Source organism: Anopheles gambiae, chromosome 3 (assembly GCF_943734735.2).
Source record: "Anopheles gambiae chromosome 3, idAnoGambNW_F1_1, whole genome shotgun sequence".
NCBI classification, from domain to species: domain Eukaryota; kingdom Metazoa; phylum Arthropoda; class Insecta; order Diptera; family Culicidae; genus Anopheles; species Anopheles gambiae.
In genome coordinates, this window is record NC_064602.1 from 48456899 (window position 1) to 48475346 (window position 18448).

The following is an 18448-nucleotide window of genomic DNA, read 5'->3' on the forward strand; positions in this document are numbered from 1 at the left end:
GGACACTGTCCAAATCTGACGAAACCCTCTTAGCCGCGTTCGAGAGGAAGATGCTCAGAAGGATACTTGGCCCTGTATGTGTGGAAGTGTTGTGGGCAGCCGTGCCGACCCCTGGACTTGCCGTGGCAGTTGCGCTGCCACCGGTCAACGTCCAGGAGCAGCGCAAAGCTCTCGGCAGGGGCGCTTGGTGGGGCTGGTGCGCGGCCACCGCATTTGTGATTTAAACACTTTATTGTTTATTGTTTGTGTCAATATGTTTTATTTATTCTGTACGTTGTGTAAGTGTTTAAATAAAGTAGTAAACTGCAGAACATAACAGGAAGGACAATTGAGGAGCCGCAATAATAACGAGCTGTAGGAGATGTACGGCGACCTCACTGTCGTACCGCGTAGTAAGCTCGCCAGGCTTAGTGATGGGTAAATACAATTTTTTCCGGAGTAGGACTCGGAGTTGCTCCAGACTGTGTAGCGTGGGTGGGGGGGGGAGGGGAGGAGTGCGCACGAGAAAACCCTCGGACACATCGACACCGAGTCCGGATCAGTCCGGACACATCCAGACTGATCCGGACTGATCCGGACTGATCCGGATTGATCCGGGCTGATCCGGATTGATCCGGACTGATTCGGATTGATCCGGACTGATCCAGACTGATCCAGACTCATCCGGACTGATCCGGATTGATCTAGACTAATCCGAATTGATCCGGTCTGATCCGGACTGATCCGGATTGATCTGAACTGATCTGGACTGATCCGGATTGATCCGAACTGATCCGGAATGATCCGGAATGATCCGGATTGATCCGGATTGATCCAGACTCATCCGGACTGCTCCAGACTGATCCGGATTGATCTAGACTAATCCGGATTGATCCAGTCTGATCCGGACTGATCCGGATTGATCTGAACTGATCTGGACTGATCCGGATTGATCCGAACTGATCCAGACTCATCCGGATTGATCCGGACTGATCCGGACTGATCCGGATTGATTCGGTATGATCCGGTATGATCCGGACTGATCCGGAATGATCCGGAATGATCCGGACTGATCCGGACTGATCCGAATCGATCCGGAATGATCCGGATTGATCCGTATTGATTCGGACTGACCCGGACTGGTACGGATTGACCCGGACTGATCCAGACTGATCCGAACTGATCCGGACTGAACCAGATTGATCCGGACTGATCCAGCCTGATCCGAACTGATCCGGACTGATCCGGATTGATCCGGACTGATCCAGACTCATCTGGACTGATCCAGATTGATCCGGACTGATCCGGACTGATCCGTATTGATTCGGACTGATCCGGACTGATCCGGATTGATCCAGACTGATCGGACTGATCCGGACTGTTCCGGATTGATCCGGACTGATCCGGATTGATTCGGACTGACCCGGACTGATCCGGATTGATCCGGACTGATCCGGATTGATCTGAACTGATCCGGACTGATCCGGATTGATCCGGACTGATCCAGACTCATCTGGACTGATCCGGATTGATCCGGACTGATCCGGACTGATCTGGATTGATTTGGACTGATCCAGACTGATCCGGATTGATCTGAACTGATCTGGACTGATCCGGATTGATCCGAACTGATCCAGACTCATCTGGACTGATCCGGATTGATCCGGACTGATCCGGACTGATCCGGATTGATCCGGTATGATCCGGACTGATCCGGAATGATCCGGACTGATCCGGAATGATCCGGACTGATCCGGACTGATCGGGACTGATCCGGACTGATCCGGACTGACCCGGACTGACCCGGACTGATTCAGACTGATCCGGATTGATCCGGACTGATCCGGATTGATTCGGACTGATCCAGACTGATCCGGATTGATCCAGACTGATCGGACTGATCCGGACTGTTCCGGATTGATCCGGACTGATCCGGATTGATTCGGACTGACCCGGACTGATCCGGATTGATTCGGACTGATCCGGACTGATCCGGATTGATCCGGATTGATCCAGACTCATCCGGACTGATCCAGACTGATCCGGATTGATCTATACTAATACAGACTCATCCGGACTGATTCGGACTGATCTGGATTGATTCGGACTGATCCAGACTGATCCGGATTGATCCGGACTGATCCAGACTCATCTGAACTGATCCAGATTGATCCGAACTGATCCGGACTGATCCGTATTGATTCGGACTGATCCGGACTGATCCGGATTGATCCGGACTGATCGGACTGATCCGGACTGATCCGGATTGATCCGGACTGATCCGGATTGATTCGGACTGATCCAGACTGATCGGACTGATCCGGACTGATCCGATCTGATCCGGACTGATCCGGATTGATCCGGACTGATCCGGATTGATTCGGACTGATCCAGACTGATCCGGATTGATCCGGACTGATCCAGACTCATCTGGACTGATCCAGATTGATCCGGACTGATCCGGACTGATCCGTATTGATTCGGACTGATCCGGACTGATCCGGATTGATCCGGACTGATCGGACTGATCCGGACTGATCCGGATTGATCCGGACTGTTCCGAATTGATTCGGACTGATCCAGACTGATCTGGATTGATCCAGACTGATCGGACTGATCCGGACTGTTCCGGATTGATCCGGACTGATCCGGATTGATTCGGACTGACCCGGACTGATCCGGATTGATTCGGACTGATCCGGACTGATCCGGACTGATCCGGACTGATCCGGACTGATCCAGACTAATCCGGATTGATTCGGACTGATCTAGACTAATCCAGACTCATCCGGACTGATCCGGACTGATCCGGATTGATTCGGACTGATCCAGACTGATCCGGATTGATCTAAACTGATCTGGACTGATCCGGATTGATCCGAACTGATCCAGACTCATCTGGACTGATCCGGATTGATCCGGACTGATCCGGATTGATCTTAACTGATCCGGTATGATCCGGACTGATCCGGACTGATCCGGACTGATTCAGACTGATCCGGATTGATCCGGACTGATCCGGATTGATTCGGACTGATCCGGACTGATCCGGACTGATCCGGACTGATCCAGACTGATCCGGACTGATCCAGACTGATCCGAACTGATCCGGATTGATCCGGACTGATCCGTAGTCAAATCTGGTTATGATCCGGAATCAGAGTCATATTTTGCGCACCGGAGTCGGAGTTGATCCATGACTTCGCTCCGGATTACCCATCACTAGCCAGGCTCCGGTGGGCTGGTTATGTTGTACGCATGGAATCGGACAAGAGGCGAATGAGGCCAATTGGCTCAAAGTCTCTATAAAAATAAAGAAAAATAAAATGGAATCGGACGACCCAGCCCGTAAAGACTTTTTAGACCGTCCACAAGGACAAAAGATATCTACCGGGATAACGGACCGGCAGACCAAGGCGCGAGACCGCGAGCGGTTTCGGACACTCCTGAGGCAGGCCAAGACAGCAAAGCGGTTGTAGCGCCGGATAAGTAAGTAAGTTGTTATGTCTACGCTCTCAACTTAACTTGACGGTAAACAAAACATAAACAGTCTCAGATTATAAAACTTATATCTATTACAATGAAACTTATATTCTACAAATCCTTAGACGGAGACCCGCTCACGTCTATCTCTCGGCTCGGCTCGTGGGGGAGTGACCTCTTCGTGCTTGCTTCGTCTCCAGGTGACAGTCCCTGTCACCTGAGAGAAGGAGGCCCATGCAGCATCTGCACCTGTAAGGCCGTCTACACGAGGGCACTCCCCAACATAAGTAATGCATAATACAAAGTTTTCACACACACTAGATCGTTTAATTCCCTCGTCATTTTAAACATTAAACCTAGAGTTCTGTTTGGTAGAGGTAAGCAGTACTAATGCTGCTACCTGATACGCACACATGTTTAACGAACACAACTATTCGGGTTGGCTCGGTAAAGGTCGGGTGGGCGCCAGAACGCAAGGGAGCAGACTTTTTCATGAGTTTGTATGACTTCGGCTATTTTGGACCATACGTGTAGGTGCTGACACCCGATTCCGTGTTCGGAATCAATTCCATAGCCGATTCCAATTTCGGAACCGATCCTGGAACCAATTCCGGAGCCGATCCTGGAACTAATTTCGGAGCCGAATCTGATTTCGGAATCGATTCCGGAAACTGGTACCGGATCTACTATCCGGAATTGATCGCAGAAAAATTAGGAGCTGCCGGAATGGATTCCGACGAAAAGTTCATTTTTCCCATCACAACTAAGCACCACTAACTGGCTATCCACCCAGCAACAGATGGCGCCACCAGCTTTTTTTAATTTATTTTTTAAATGATCCAGTCGATATTCCCTGCACCCAGCAACAGATGGCGCCACCACCTTTTTTTAATTTATTTTTTAAATTACCCAGTCGTTATTCCCTGTTAAACGGAAACCTTTAAGAATTACTTCTAGACTGAGGGCATGAGCCTTTAACACCCCCTTTAGACGTCATTTAATGCACTTGTGTCGGTTTGGATATGGAGTTCCTTCCTGCGCCAAATAATTTGAAAAATGCCCTCTGGGATTTCTATTTGTCAGCCAGGGGTGCCAAACGTGTGGATCAAAATAGGTGGCACTAACTGATTACAGTTAATTGCAATTGATTACTCAACACACATTGCAGGATAAATTTACAAAAAATAAAAAGGATGCATTTTTACTTTTTACAGATATGGCAAGATAACTATTAATCGTTGTGATATATTCGAGGAAAAAGGTTCTTGTAAATAACAATATTAAAATAAAGTTTGACATCTCTGACACCGTGGAACGGTTTGACAGGCAACAATATTTATTTCCTTGGACGTTTCGCTTTGTTTTCATTTGAGTGGCGTAGGCAAAGTGGTGGAATCATTGTGTAGCGGGTGAAAATAAAGGTAAATTTTTAGTGTTGCATATTGTGTCCCTTGTTAAATACAACAGCAATCTCTTTCTTAAACCCATGTGAAAAAGATACCTACCAAGCAATATAATGTATCGATAGGTAAGCTAGTGAAAGTGCACGATAAATAAGTGAGTTCGCACGGAAAGGGTGTGGGCGATTGAAGCCATAGCTTATGAAACCAAATTTAAATCTCCGTTCCAAGCAGCTCCAAGCTCTCATTTCTAAGTCGATTTTATAAAAGCACTCCAGATAAATATCAACTAAAGTGCATTTGCTCCTAGTGACGCAAATAATCTAAAACGGCAGCACTGTGTCTCGCTCAGGTCAAGGCATGTATGGGGCACCGACGCGCAAATACAAACATTGGTTATCAGTGAAACTGTATGCTCTTCACCGTAATCAATTTCTAACCGTAGCCTTCAAACATTCATCCGGCAATGCAAAGCTTCGATGATACTGCTTGTCTAACGTAGATTGAGCCGTATCGGAGACGGCGGCAGAGTGATGCGATCTCGAACTTGCATCACACAGCCACACGTAATGTGGCTCTGTGCTTGAGCGCTCAGTTTCTCTAACGCTAAAGTTTTACGTTCCAGCAAGGTCGTTTGCAATGCTGTAACTGCCCGTCTCAACCTGTCCGCGTCCTCTAGAGTCATGCGATGCGATTACCGGTAAAGTAGGCTTCGATGAGTCAGTGGTGTGACGTTCTTCGCGGCGTGGGCACGAAAAGCATTGTGGAAAAGGTTGTAAGAGAATTTAAAAGTTTAATTCAATTATCAACCGAAAACATGCGACAAATTGCATAAATGCGATATTGCAACACAAATCCATTTTGTGCTTTGTTCGTTTATTGCTTGAAAGTAAGCAGTAGTACTCTGCGCAGCGTGTAACGTGCTGTACGTAGTAGCAATATGTAATCACATCACATTTTGCATCCCATAACCTAATGAGTATCGTTTGATGCTGAATAAAACGGGTTTTTATCATGTGCAGCAGCGCCACACACTCATGTCGAACAGCTTGAGCTGACACATTTATGATAAAAGTAAGGGTGACTTAGCGATAAGGTACAAAGGAGAGGAAATCGGCACTGAGAGTGATTCTTTGTTTCCGCTTTGGCGTGCGTCTGTGACTCATTGCAAAAAGTCATGAAAACTCATGACATAATGACCGTTTTGCTCACCGGTTTTGACAATGGCCTTTCCACTTTCACCAACCATTGTTCATCCATTTCCATCGTTTCATAATATTTATCTTTTCCCCGCAGCACACTGGATGAGCTGATAAGAGAGACAACAGTGCGCGTGACGACACCAAAACCTACCGCCACAAGGACAGCGGCCATAAAATACCAAAGCAATATAGAGGCGTTATAACGCAATCTACCCAAAAAAAAGTATTGCCCTCAGCTGCAAACTACAATGTGTTCACCATGTACAGACTTTCAGAAAAAGTTTATATCACTAGGATGTTCGTCCTTTCTAATCTTGCTAGCGATTACACTAGGCGTGCTTTGGCCATCCCTGTCCGAGCAGGTGCTGCACAATGTAGGTTCGCTACTCAACCCAATTTGCATACTGTTTCTGATTGCGTTCTGTTTTGCCGTTCTACAATCTATAGAAACTGGTCATTAAAAATGGATCGTCGAACTATGACAACTGGATTCGGACACCTATACCCATGTATCTGGAGGTATATTTCTTTAACTGGACTAATCCGGATGACGTAAAGACGAAGAACGGTACAAAGCCACACTTTGTAGAGATGGGACCGTATACGTTTTCCGAGGTTCACGAACGTGTCAACCTAGTCTGGAACGCTAACAGTACGGTAACATATGAGCAGCGCAGGACGTGGCATTTTGTACCGGAGCTATCGAAAGGCACACTGGATGATCAAGTTACAAATTTGAACGTTATCACCTTGGTAAGTAATAAGTAGGCGGAAAGCTATTTTCAACCATTTTTGCACATTTAATCATCAAATATAAATTACCCAACGTAATCTATTTGTTTCGTGCCTCTTTCCAGAATGCTGCACATTTTTTACGCAATACATATCCCCTGCTTAGACCACTAATAAATATATTCCTTAAAACGGATGGTTCGTTGCTGTGGAAAAACAAACCAGTGCGCGAGCTGCTGTTCGAAGGCGTTAAAGATCCACTGCTAGATCTGCTGAAGACTATCAATAGCACATCACTGAACATACCGTTTGATAAGTTTGGCTGGTTTGTTGGGCGTAATCTGAGCGACACGTTTGACGGCACCTTCACGATGAGAACGGGTGCGGATCGGCTGGAAAGCATGGGCTTCCTAACGCAGTGGAACGGTTCACCCAACACCGGCATGTACCGGGGAAAGTGCGGCGAAGTGTACGGTACGTCCGGCGAGCTTTGGCCAGCCTCTAGCAATGTTCCGGCAAACATTACACTCTTCCCATCGGACATTTGCCGTTCCATTACGCTGCAAGGCAGGGAACAAGTTTCGCTGTACAACATACAGGGCACGAAGTACGTTGGCGACGATCGTGTTTTCGACAACGGTGTAAAATACCCCGAGGCTAGCTGCTGGTGCAACTCCAATCCCACCCAATGCCCTGACCTTAAGCCGGGTGTGTTTAATGCTTCCGCCTGCAAATATGGATCGCCAACGTTCGTATCGTTTCCGCACTTTTATCTGGCCGATGAAAGCTACCAAACTGCTGTAACGGGACTGCGGCCAAATCAAACGGAGCACGAGTTTTACATGGCAATCGAGCCATCGACTGGCATTCCGTTGGACGTTCGTGCCCAGCTGCAGATCAATGAGCACTTGCAGCCGATAAAAGGGTTTAGGTATGGTGCACCATGTTAGCCATCGATAATCGTGAATCAGATAAATGTTAACACTTGTTTTTTTTTATATCTACCATACAGTTTCTACGAGCATGTACCGGACGTAATGGTACCGATGATCTGGTTCCGACAACGTGCAACCCTGACGCAAGAGCTGGCAGAACAGGCGAAGGTAAGGTGTTTTTGGTTTTGCGTGACTTAGTTTGCTGTCTTAATATCCACATTGAATTATTTGTCACAGCTTGCACTGGCACTACCGTCGCTCGGCATCTACGTGGCGGTCTTCTTTGGCTCTATCGGTATTATCATGACGTCCGTATTCCTATTCTGCAGTATCAAAAAATGGTCCCAAAGCGCAGAGGTAGTTCCTTACGAAGAGCTACAAAATTAACGTGTTAAAAGCATCGACGCAAACAAAAAATATCCAGCAAAAGTGCCTTAAAGTGATAAACCAATTGGGCAATTCCAAAGAAGATGCGGAAAGACATATTTTGTTTCGTTAGTAATGCGTGTAATACTCTTTTAATTTGAGCTTCATTTTTACAACTTTTTTCTTGCCTCACTTTTACTCAGTTCTTAAGAAGTGCCAAAAAAAAGATAAAAAAATATCCGAATGCACGGATAAATTAGTTATTTCAATTTTGTCTGAGTTAGACTAAATACTATTGTGGTTGCAGTAGTTTCTATAGGCACTAGCATCTTTATAATTGTACTAAAATTGCTCAATCAAAAGCGTGTTTCGTTACCGATTGGATTCCTTTGCTGCATAATATAGACTGAGAATTACGAGAAATGTAGTAATTTACGATCGAGTTGTATATAAAACCGATAACAAAGAGTAAAAATGAATTAGAATCTTAAGAATAGGCATTCTAATCTGAAGACAGGTTTTGTATATTTACAAAAAGTACATAAAATATATTTTACTTGGTGAACGTGTGTTTTTTTTTATTATGTAAAATTAGACTCTAATAAACAAAAAAAAAGTTTAAAACGTAAAAACTGCATACTTTTATTTTGTATTAACCCTATTACCATCAATCGGTTATCCGTGAAGCTTACCCAATTCTTATTATTTCTATATTTTATTGTGCCGTTCACGGAGCACATAAAGAGAGCTTGATTCTGAACTATTATCGGGAAACTGAGTGAAACTGATCCTAAACCCATACCGGTTCTGTTACCGATTCTGAACCTGTAGCAGATCTAGCAATCGCGTATTACTTTTCGACCAAAAGAGCCGAATCCTACAAAAATTATCCGTAGAGTTCCACATGAAGAGCCTAATAAATAGGCCAAGAGTAAAAATGTGTGAACGTTCTATGAAATACAGTATAACCTCACTGATTGGCTATTTTTTAGTTGGGTTGTTCACTAGTTGGCACCTCAATAGTTCGGTCGTCTCCAACCAATGAGGTTGTGCTTTGGCAGAAAGTAACATCGGCATGGTTGCCATGGAGGCTATTAAGCAAAGCCATTGCGATGAATTTCAGTTGGAATAACTAAGTGTTTAGAATAAAAATTGTTTTATGCTTTGCCGATCACAGTAGACTGTAATTGTATGAAGTAATAGTTAGTCTTAATAAAACAATCAGCGAGCTCGGACCTCTTTAGGTTATCGGCGTAGAAAAGCAGAAAGAAGAGGAATGGAATCACGGAATCCCGCAGTTTTCTGGAATAGGCTACGACACTTGGAAGTTTCGCGTTGAGATATATACAGTGAACCCTCTCTTATTTGAGAGGCGATGGGACTGTCGAATAAGAGGGGTTTTCAAATTACAGAGGTGGAAAGTGAATGAAAGGTCCATCCAAACAAGAAAGAGACAGAACATTTAGTATGCAGCCTTAACTGTTGCTATAGGAAACTGCGAACAGGATTGCCAATTTGAGCATACATCATTCAATAACCATGGCAACACCATACACAAATAAGAGGGACACAGATTTCAGAGGTTTTCCAAATTAGAGGAACAAAAATGTACTGGAAATCAAGGGACTGTGCAAAATGTTCAAATAAGAGAGGTTTTTCAAATTGGAGAGGTGTCAAATAAGAGAGGGTTCGCTGTATATACAGTAGAACGTCGATTATCCGGGGGCGGATTAACCGGCGGGCGGCTTAACCGTGCGCATAAATGTGACAGCTGTTTAAACGTACAGCGAACATTTGCAGCGATAGTCAAGTGGGCAACCAGATTTTTGTGTAGCTGTGAGGTGTCTAAAGGTATTTTCGAAATTCAGTTTTGTTCATGAACAGTTGTTAAACCTGTAGTTATTGATTAAAATATTATTTTAATAACGATTAATCGATTTATTCAAGTTGGATTAATCATAAAACTAATCAAAAACTAGTAATATAATAATTTTTATATGAAAATGACATTTCTTGGACCATTATCCGTGCAAATCGATTAACCGGCAACCGTCCGGTCCCGAGCTACCCGGATAATCGACGTTCTACTGTATATATATATGAAAGCTTCGAAAGTATGGGACGCAATAGTGTAGGATATTCTAGCAGCGGTTAGTGAGATGGCCAAGTTTGAAGAAATGGAGGCAAAGGGCATGTCCCTGCTGGTGAGTTTCATCTCCGAGTAATACTTGCCATGCATTCAAGAGCAGTCCACGGCAAAGGAATTTTGGGAAGCTCTTAAAAATACATTCGCCAAGATGTCCTCGGGAAGGTAGATGGATAGAAGGATCCAGATTGCTGACTTTAAATTGAAGGAAAGGACATCGTTGCGCAACTGCTGAATTAAGGACCTAGTTTGGCAACTTTGAATGCCCGAATCGAAGCTAGAAAACACAATGTCTGCTCGGCCATAAGGGTAACCCTGCCAGAAACCTATCACCCCCTTGGAAAACCTACCCGAATCCGAAGTGACGTATGAGATGATCAATAACCAGTTGCTAGGTGACAAATGCAACGGCTTGGATCTTTCTCGTTTACGATCTAATTGTAAGTGTTTATTACAATTCGAAATTATTCTTATATTCTATCTTACTTTCTACTCAACCCCGTTTTGCGGGATTTTACCCTTATTTTGCCTGTATCGTATTTTTTTGTTTTACGCGAGAACCGATATGTAAATTTACCGCATTAGCCTGTCCTTTACCTCGCATGGACATTTTTACCGCGATTCATTTTGAACTCGCTTAAGCGTCACTTTTTTTTTTGGCGTTATCTTTTTTTTAACGTATACCCTTAATGTAGTTTTTAAAGGTGAATATGTTTGTTGTTCTGCATGCAGGTGTTCGAATGGATCAATCGTCATATGCTAAATGTGTTATAAACCTTTTATCTTGATTCAAAGCTTGTTCAGCTGCGTCAACGTTTTGAATATGTTGTAAGTTTAATTATTTATGTATCGATTCTTATCGGATGCATCGATTTTTATTACCTTAATCATATGTTTGTTCTTATTTGCCATCGTCGCTATGAATCTTTATCGTAACCATCTGGCTTCTCGGTATTTTATTATTATCACGAATAATGAAAAAACGGGTATTGAATGGGTATTGACCATTTTACATCGTTTTAAATTCAAACAATTCGTCCAATTTAATATTTACAATTTAAATTAAACTGTGAAGTTCTGAGCAATGTAAGAAAGCTCATTTCTGGATGCTGAAATCAAGTGCCAGTGTCCAAATGATTAGTTTGAAGCAGTATTGTTCATCAGTGAAAATCTTGAACCAACCAATGTACATCGATGTACCGAAGAATCCAGAATCCCTCGTGACCAAGGAAACAAGAGTCATTAGCAGCATGAGCAACCGTGATGTTCTCATGAGCGCAGATTTTGTTCCTGTCCGTCCCAACTCTTCGGAAAAACCTCTTGTTCATCAAGAAGCTGACGCAGCCTGGAATGAAAGTGCTCTTTTAAGAAAAATAGATGATCCTGTTGATGAATGGTGAAACGATTGCGACAGGGAATCAGAAAGGAAAGTGAGCCTATGTAAGTTTGGCTGAAGTGAGGCGTGCCGTCCAAAGACATCGTCCTCTCGTTCACATCTTGGTTAACTTTACTCTTGATGTGTGGAGCACACAGAAAAAGCATGCGAAAATGATCGTGTTTGCTCGTGATAAAGAGAACCTGGTGGAACCACTGGACTAAAAGAAGATGATGGACTGCGACGAACGTTTGACGTCCAAGGACCCTTAGTATGTACATGTTCTTCGCGAGCGTCTGAAGGCACTGAATTAAGGCTGAGAGGAACTGCACCAGATGTTGGAAAACAGGTGCATAATGATGCAGACAATCGCAAATTATCTTGAATTTGTTAAAGGTTAAAGGATGTTAAAGGTATATGTCTTAACAATCTCTTACGAGCACGATGGAAGTCTGCGGTTGAAAAGAAGTGTTGTAGACTTAAGCACTATAGCCGATCACATCAGGCTGTAATAGTATGAAGTAATAGCTAGTCTTAATAAAACAATTAGCGAGTTCAGAACTCTTTAAAACCCATAGCGGTTCTGTAACAAATCCTGTAAACTAATCCAGTCCGATATTGAACACAAAATGTTTCTGATACTGATGCTGAACCTATACTGTTTCTAGGATAGATACAAAAACCCATAACATTCCAGGAATTGATTCTTAATCAATACCGTTCCTGGAAAAGATTACAAACCCATGCCGGTCCTAGAACTGATAATGAATTCATATCGATCTTGGAACTGAGCATAAACCCATATCAGTCCTGGAACGAATCACTAATCCATAACGGTCCTGGAACTACCGATCCTGCAACCAATAATAGACCCATCACGACCTTAAAACCGATTCTAAAGCCATACCTGTCCTAGAACCGATCACGAAGCCATAGCGACCTGGTAATCAATCACAAACTCATACAAACTGTAATGACAAAACCATTACATATTTCCCGCGTGTCAGTAAATAGTCGATCATCAAGTGTAATGCATGACGTTTCTTCATACGGTCCATGAAGTTCCAAAATGGTTTTGGACAAGCCCGAATGGATATCTGGATACGGCGGATGTAATTAGCATACGATTTTTGATTATGAATCTTGAGGCTGCAAGGATCTTCAATCTGCTAGGGATCCGTTATTATTGATGTCTAAGAATTTTAGTATATATTCAAATTTTATTGACTTGTCCTTTTGTGTCCCGAAATGTACAAGTGTCATACGAGACTGCATTACGTCTAATTTTAGAAGTCCATAGTTTATAAGACATTTGTTGTAATTGTGTATGTAGGCCATGGTCATGAAATCCATCACGAAATTAACACCGGTCCTGGAATTGATGCTGACCACACACCGGTCGTTTTACTATCCTTGAACCTGTTCCGGATGTGGAACGAATCGTAAACCTGTTCCACACCTGGAACCGATACAATGCCTGCTTCGGTTCAGTAACCGACTCCGCAGCTTGACGACCCGATCCGAGCAGTTTTGTGTTTCATAAGAATTAGCGTAAAAATTAAGCGGATACACCTTTTCCAGCTACGTTCGAGTCTCCTGCCGTTTGCATCGAATCGAGAATCGCCTGCTTCGAATCGCATGCCACTACGATCGAATGCGTACTGCTACGGTTGAATCACATACCAGTAAGGATGAATCGTGTGCCACTACCATTATATTTCTGAAAGGTAGAGCATTGTAAACCGTTGTTTTGCGTTTGAAAGCTGTTTCCTATTTGGTCGATTTCCAATTTGCCAAATAATTTGAAGCCGTTTCGTACAATATGTTATTTTTTCATATTTTTTTTTCTTAAAACGGACGAGAAAAGTTTTGTAAAAGGTAGATACACATTTTCTGGATGCATTTCATCCATTTTCGTGACAAAAAACGATGATAACTTACTTGATTTCCGGCACGAGATCCGGCACGACCATTCCGTTCAATTACCAAAAAATCCTCCACCAGCTGCTTCCAGATGCGCTAGTGGAAATCGAAATTACTCTAGCGAGTACGTATAATGTATCCCGGCCTTAAGATCGTGAAAAAGGAAGAAAAAGTGAAAGAAAGGTTTATAGTGCACATTTGTGAAGCATAAAAGGATAAAAATAGAACGATGGAACGACTAGATAATGTTGGATACCATCTGTAATGAGAAGAATGTTCATAGTGAGAAGAGCCGCAAATTAACTCATGTGCCGTTAAATTTAATGTTTAAATTTTAAACTGCCATGTTCCTAACAAATGCTGTACGAAATATGGCATCAAAAATGTACGGAATTGGAATTCTTACGATAACTTCCATTTAATGAACATTAGAAATCCTCATACGGTTTTGTTTTTCACGTTGCTCGATTTCTATTTAAATTTCCATTGATTTTCAATTTTATATACAAAACATACCTTAAATATTCATAATTTGAATCAAGAAAAAAATTGTTTAAAAAATTATATTCTGTACTTTTGTACGGATTGTCAAAATATTTCATTATATTACACAAATCGATCGTAGCAGAACAGGATCTTAAATTTCTCTCTGTATATCAAATGATTCTTATCAATAAAAACCTATCAACAACGGAATCAAGCGGAAGGCACATTGTTGTAATTAAACCTAACAGCTTTTAATTTGTAACAAAAACATTTTATTATATTTTTTTTACTGCATTATGACTGCATGTTATGCAACCTAACCTGTTTGACCTAATTTTGCACTGGTTAGAGACACATAGTATCATAAAAATATGCCACTTTCAAGAGCACCAAATCCAATCAGCACCTTCGACGTACTTACGCATGCAAGTCGTCAATGTTTAGCAAGTGCCGTTTCTCAAAACACACATTTTTATTAAAGTTCATGGTCAGTTTCTTACAAGCAACATACGCCCGGCTGTTGCATCGCTGCTGGGAAATCAATCAAAAAAAAGGGGCGAAAACAAAACACACAAAACGATCCTTTCCAGCCTTGCGTAAAGCCTGTCAACAGGAAACCCTACGCCAGCCGTCACGAAGTAATCGTCCGGCATCCGTCCACCTTAAAGAGCAAACGCAAGCACAATTCAATCCACAAACCTACCTCACAGCAGTACCGTCTGGCAGTCAGTTGGTCGTGCCGCTCGGTCACGTGTTTCCGCCGTACGTGGATAGATGTTGGCAGTAGCGTAGACCCAAATGGCCACTGCTACCAAGGACCAAGGAAAATCGATCTGATCACATTACCCTAATTGATGGGAAGAGGGAGCCGAATCATCGCCATCCAGTCTAATCCAATGTCACTTTCAACGAACATTTGCTTACGGTTCGTAGTTTCTACAGACTTCATTACAAAAAAAGGAACCCAAAACGATCGTAAATGTGTCAATAATAGGCATGATGCGCCGCAACATTTATTGAGCTTGACTTCTTGTCCCTTGTTACGAAACACCAAGCGCCTCCTTTAACAGGCATCAACCGAGCTAACTCGGGGCACACATTTTGATCCATCTTGTTTGTGTCATAGGCAATGTGCGGTGTGATTTAAACACTGTTTTACTATCAAACTATACTCACGGTTAACGGCCAGAGAAAAAGAATGTCGGGGAAGCGGATCCTCTATGGAGATCCTGCTTTCTCCAAGTAATTATTCCCAAACCCCGAACATGCCCAACACATGCTTTGCACAAAAACAAAAACCTTGACACGTGCTGTTTACCGCCAAAAAATGTTGCCGAATGCCACGAGTGTCCGTTGCACATTTCATGCATATACTCATCCATATTTGGGGGCTTTTCGCCAAAAAAGCAGAACGAAAAAAAAACATCCCGGGAGGGAAAACGTTCCACCTACCAATTGTAAGAAGCACTTCTTGTTCGTACGCTCGTGTCCAACGGAGCGCAAAAGACGTGTGGCCGCTCATAGCCTGCTGCCTGAATCACGAGCACACCAAGACACCAAACCGACGCACAACAGGTACAGCAACAACGGCTGTGACCGATCGATGGACGCATGCCGAACGGAGCTGACCGGCGAATGGCAGGATTCGGACCACGCGTAATTGGATCAGCAGCAATGTGTGCGACGCAACACCGTCCTGAAGGGAACGTGCGGAAAAAGCGTATAAATGGCGCCGAACCCACGGTATCTAATTCAGTTTGCGTTCATCGACAGGAACGACGGTTGTGATCCCTCCACTGGTGGTGACACGAATCATAAGCATTATTTCATACCTAAAAAACAAAATCTACAAAAAAAGCTTCATTCCCATCGAAAAAACTTTCTTGTGAAATCAACCGAGCTAACAAACAACATCCTGTGCAAAATCTAGCAGTGAAAGTGTGATATCGTATACCTGTACCTGTAAACCGTTGTGCGCGTGTGTGCCTTTGTGTATCAATTTTGTGGAAAACAGAAAATACATCAAAATGGTTTACAATTTCAAAGTCTTCAAGAAGTGCGCCCCTAATGGAAAGGTTACGCTGTACATGGGCAAGCGTGACTTTGTAGACCACGTTTCCGGCGTTGAACCGATCGGTGTGTATTCAAAGTTTGCATGTTTGGTGGCTAGAAACGCTATGCATCCCCCTGTCTGCCTCCCTCGGGAGATACGTTATGCAAAGGAGGCTTCTTCGGCCTCATCGTTACAAAACCGTTACCAAGAAACCATCATCAAAGCAATCATGTCATGTTCATATTAAGGATATTTTATAGGTTTACAATACCCAGGTGTATTACACGCCGAAGCCAAGCTCTGTTCCTTTATTTTAAATTGCAATTAGATGCGTTAGATAAATCAGATTTATCGGTTAAGTGTAATTGAAAATTTTCATTTAATTTAAATGTTAAGCCAATACAAATGCGCTGTGATATTAAAGTGATTGAAATAGCACTGTTTCTCTCGCCCATTAGATGGTATCGTCGTCCTCGATGATGAGTACATTCGTGACAACCGTAAGGTATTCGGTCAGATTGTCTGCAGTTTCCGCTACGGCCGCGAAGAGGACGAGGTGATGGGACTAAACTTCCAGAAGGAGTTATGCCTCGCTTCCGAACAGATCTACCCGCGTCCGGAAAAGTCGGACAAGGAGCAGACCAAGCTCCAGGAGCGACTGCTGAAGAAGCTGGGTTCGAACGCCATCCCGTTCACGTTCAACATCTCGCCGAATGCCCCGTCTTCGGTCACGCTGCAGCAGGGCGAAGATGATAACGGAGACCCGTGCGGTGTGTCGTACTACGTGAAGATCTTTGCCGGTGAGTCGGAAACCGATCGTACGCACCGTCGCAGCACCGTTACGCTCGGCATACGCAAGATCCAGTTCGCACCGACCAAGCAGGGCCAGCAGCCGTGCACGCTGGTGCGCAAGGACTTTATGCTAAGCCCGGGAGAGCTGGAGCTCGAGGTCACACTAGACAAGCAGCTGTACCTGCACGGGGAGCGAATAGGCGTCAACATCTGCATCCGCAACAACTCGAACAAAATGGTCAAGAAGATTAAGGCCATGGTCCAGCAGGGTGTGGATGTGGTGCTGTTCCAGAATGGTAGCTACCGCAACACAGTGGCATCGCTGGAGACTAGCGAGGGTTGCCCAATTCAGCCCGGCTCCAGTCTGCAGAAGGTTATGTACCTCACGCCGCTGCTGTCCTCGAACAAGCAGCGACGTGGCATCGCCCTGGACGGTCAGATCAAGCGTCAGGATCAGTGTTTGGCCTCGACAACCCTGTAAGTACCAGCGTAATAAATGTTTTCCCTTCAGTATTGTGTACCAACAATACTTATGCAACCAACAATTCTTCCATTTCCTTTCTGTAGCTTGGCTCAACCGGATCAGCGAGATGCTTTCGGCGTTATCATATCATATGCCGTAAAGGTTAAGCTTTTCCTCGGCGCACTCGGCGGCGAGCTGTCGGCGGAACTTCCATTTGTGCTGATGCACCCAAAGGTAAAATTATTTCAACTCAAATTATTTTGTATACACGACAAATACGACGAATGTTCATTTTTTTCCTTCTTTCTACAACGCCCACCAAACAGCCCGGCACCAAGGCTAAGGTCATCCATGCCGACAGCCAGGCCGACGTAGAAACTTTCCGACAGGATACAATCGACCAGCAGGCATCAGTTGACTTTGAATAGACGACGCAACGGTTTGGAAATGCTACCTACTACCCCAGGCATGGGCTAACACGACGAACGAACTACTACTACTAAGCATAAAAAACAGGAAAAAAAATGGAAAACTTAAAAAATGGATCATACAACCGAACGCAAACGACCTACGACGATCGATCTCACTTCCCCGTCTTTTTCATCCTAAGCAATAGAACGATGGTAGAAAAGGAAGATAAAGATGGAGAGAAAGTCACGTGTATCAATGACGACGATTACCAAAACTAAAGACGTAACACACGTTCCCCAGCGAGCGGTAACTGTTCTGTTCTGACACCTTCCGCTCGACAATGTACCTTTTAAAAACATACAAATTAGAAATCGTCTTCACTACCTTCAACCAATCCGGCCACTTTGGTATATACTTTTCATAGAATCCTTCTGAGCGCAAGGACCCTATTGAAATTCAGTGTTATTTTGTAACTGCTACCAAATGCCTAGCTGAATGTTGTTGAACGAGTTATGTACATCAAATGATTGAATAAAACAAAACAAAAATAAGAACATTGGTTTGAACACATCCAAAAGCGTTCGGTTGACTTGACTTATTAGTGCAGAGGAATCCCATCACAGGTCTTTTTACCACCCTTCATTCGTACCCCTACCGTTGAACGATTACACTACTTCCCCTAACGTGGATTTAGTAGAGGAA

General features: G+C 43.8%; 2 protein-coding genes across 6 annotated transcripts; both read left to right on the forward strand.

Annotated features, from left to right (window-relative positions):
* The first annotated feature begins 4728 nt into the window (after positions 1-4728).
* LOC1279553 (protein croquemort) lies at positions 4729-8729 on the forward strand. Of its 4 annotated transcripts, none has more exons than XM_319288.4 (6): positions 4729-4883; positions 6159-6438; positions 6512-6817; positions 6922-7727; positions 7809-7899; positions 7969-8729. In XM_319288.4, exons 2-6 carry the CDS (start codon positions 6313-6315, stop codon positions 8116-8118), a joined length of 1479 nt encoding a protein of 492 aa, XP_319288.3. In that variant the 5' UTR covers positions 4729-4883; positions 6159-6312; the 3' UTR covers positions 8119-8729. The 4 variants fall into 4 exon arrangements, with proteins under 4 accessions (XP_319288.3, XP_061510020.1, XP_061510019.1 ...); XM_061654036.1 differs by having other exon boundaries at positions 4819-4990; XM_061654035.1 differs by lacking the exon at positions 4729-4883 and adding an exon at positions 5309-5562.
* Positions 8730-15764: 7035 nt separating this feature from the next.
* Positions 15765-18323, forward strand: LOC1279554 (arrestin homolog). Of its 2 annotated transcripts, XM_319289.4 has the most exons (4): positions 15766-16163; positions 16539-17349; positions 17440-17569; positions 17662-18323. In XM_319289.4, exons 1-4 carry the CDS (start codon positions 16055-16057, stop codon positions 17761-17763), a joined length of 1152 nt encoding a protein of 383 aa, XP_319289.2. In that variant the 5' UTR covers positions 15766-16054; the 3' UTR covers positions 17764-18323. The 2 variants fall into 2 exon arrangements, with proteins under 2 accessions (XP_061510725.1, XP_319289.2); XM_061654741.1 differs by having other exon boundaries at positions 15765-16163; positions 17440-18323.
* Positions 18324-18448: the final 125 nt, after the last annotated feature.

Coding starts and splice junctions, on each gene's coding strand:
- LOC1279553 (XM_319288.4), top strand. CDS start 6,313: ATGTGTTCACCATGTACAGACTTTCAGAAAAAGTTTATATCACTAGGA. Junction 6,439..6,511: donor CCGAGCAGGTGCTGCACAAT/GTAGGTTCGCTA, acceptor TACAATCTATAG/AAACTGGTCATTAAAAATGG. Junction 7,900..7,968: donor AGCTGGCAGAACAGGCGAAG/GTAAGGTGTTTT, acceptor TATTTGTCACAG/CTTGCACTGGCACTACCGTC.
- LOC1279554 (XM_061654741.1), top strand. CDS start 16,055: ATGGTTTACAATTTCAAAGTCTTCAAGAAGTGCGCCCCTAATGGAAAG. Junction 16,164..16,538: donor TTCCGGCGTTGAACCGATCG/GTGTGTATTCAA, acceptor CTCGCCCATTAG/ATGGTATCGTCGTCCTCGAT. Junction 17,350..17,439: donor TGTTTGGCCTCGACAACCCT/GTAAGTACCAGC, acceptor TCCTTTCTGTAG/CTTGGCTCAACCGGATCAGC.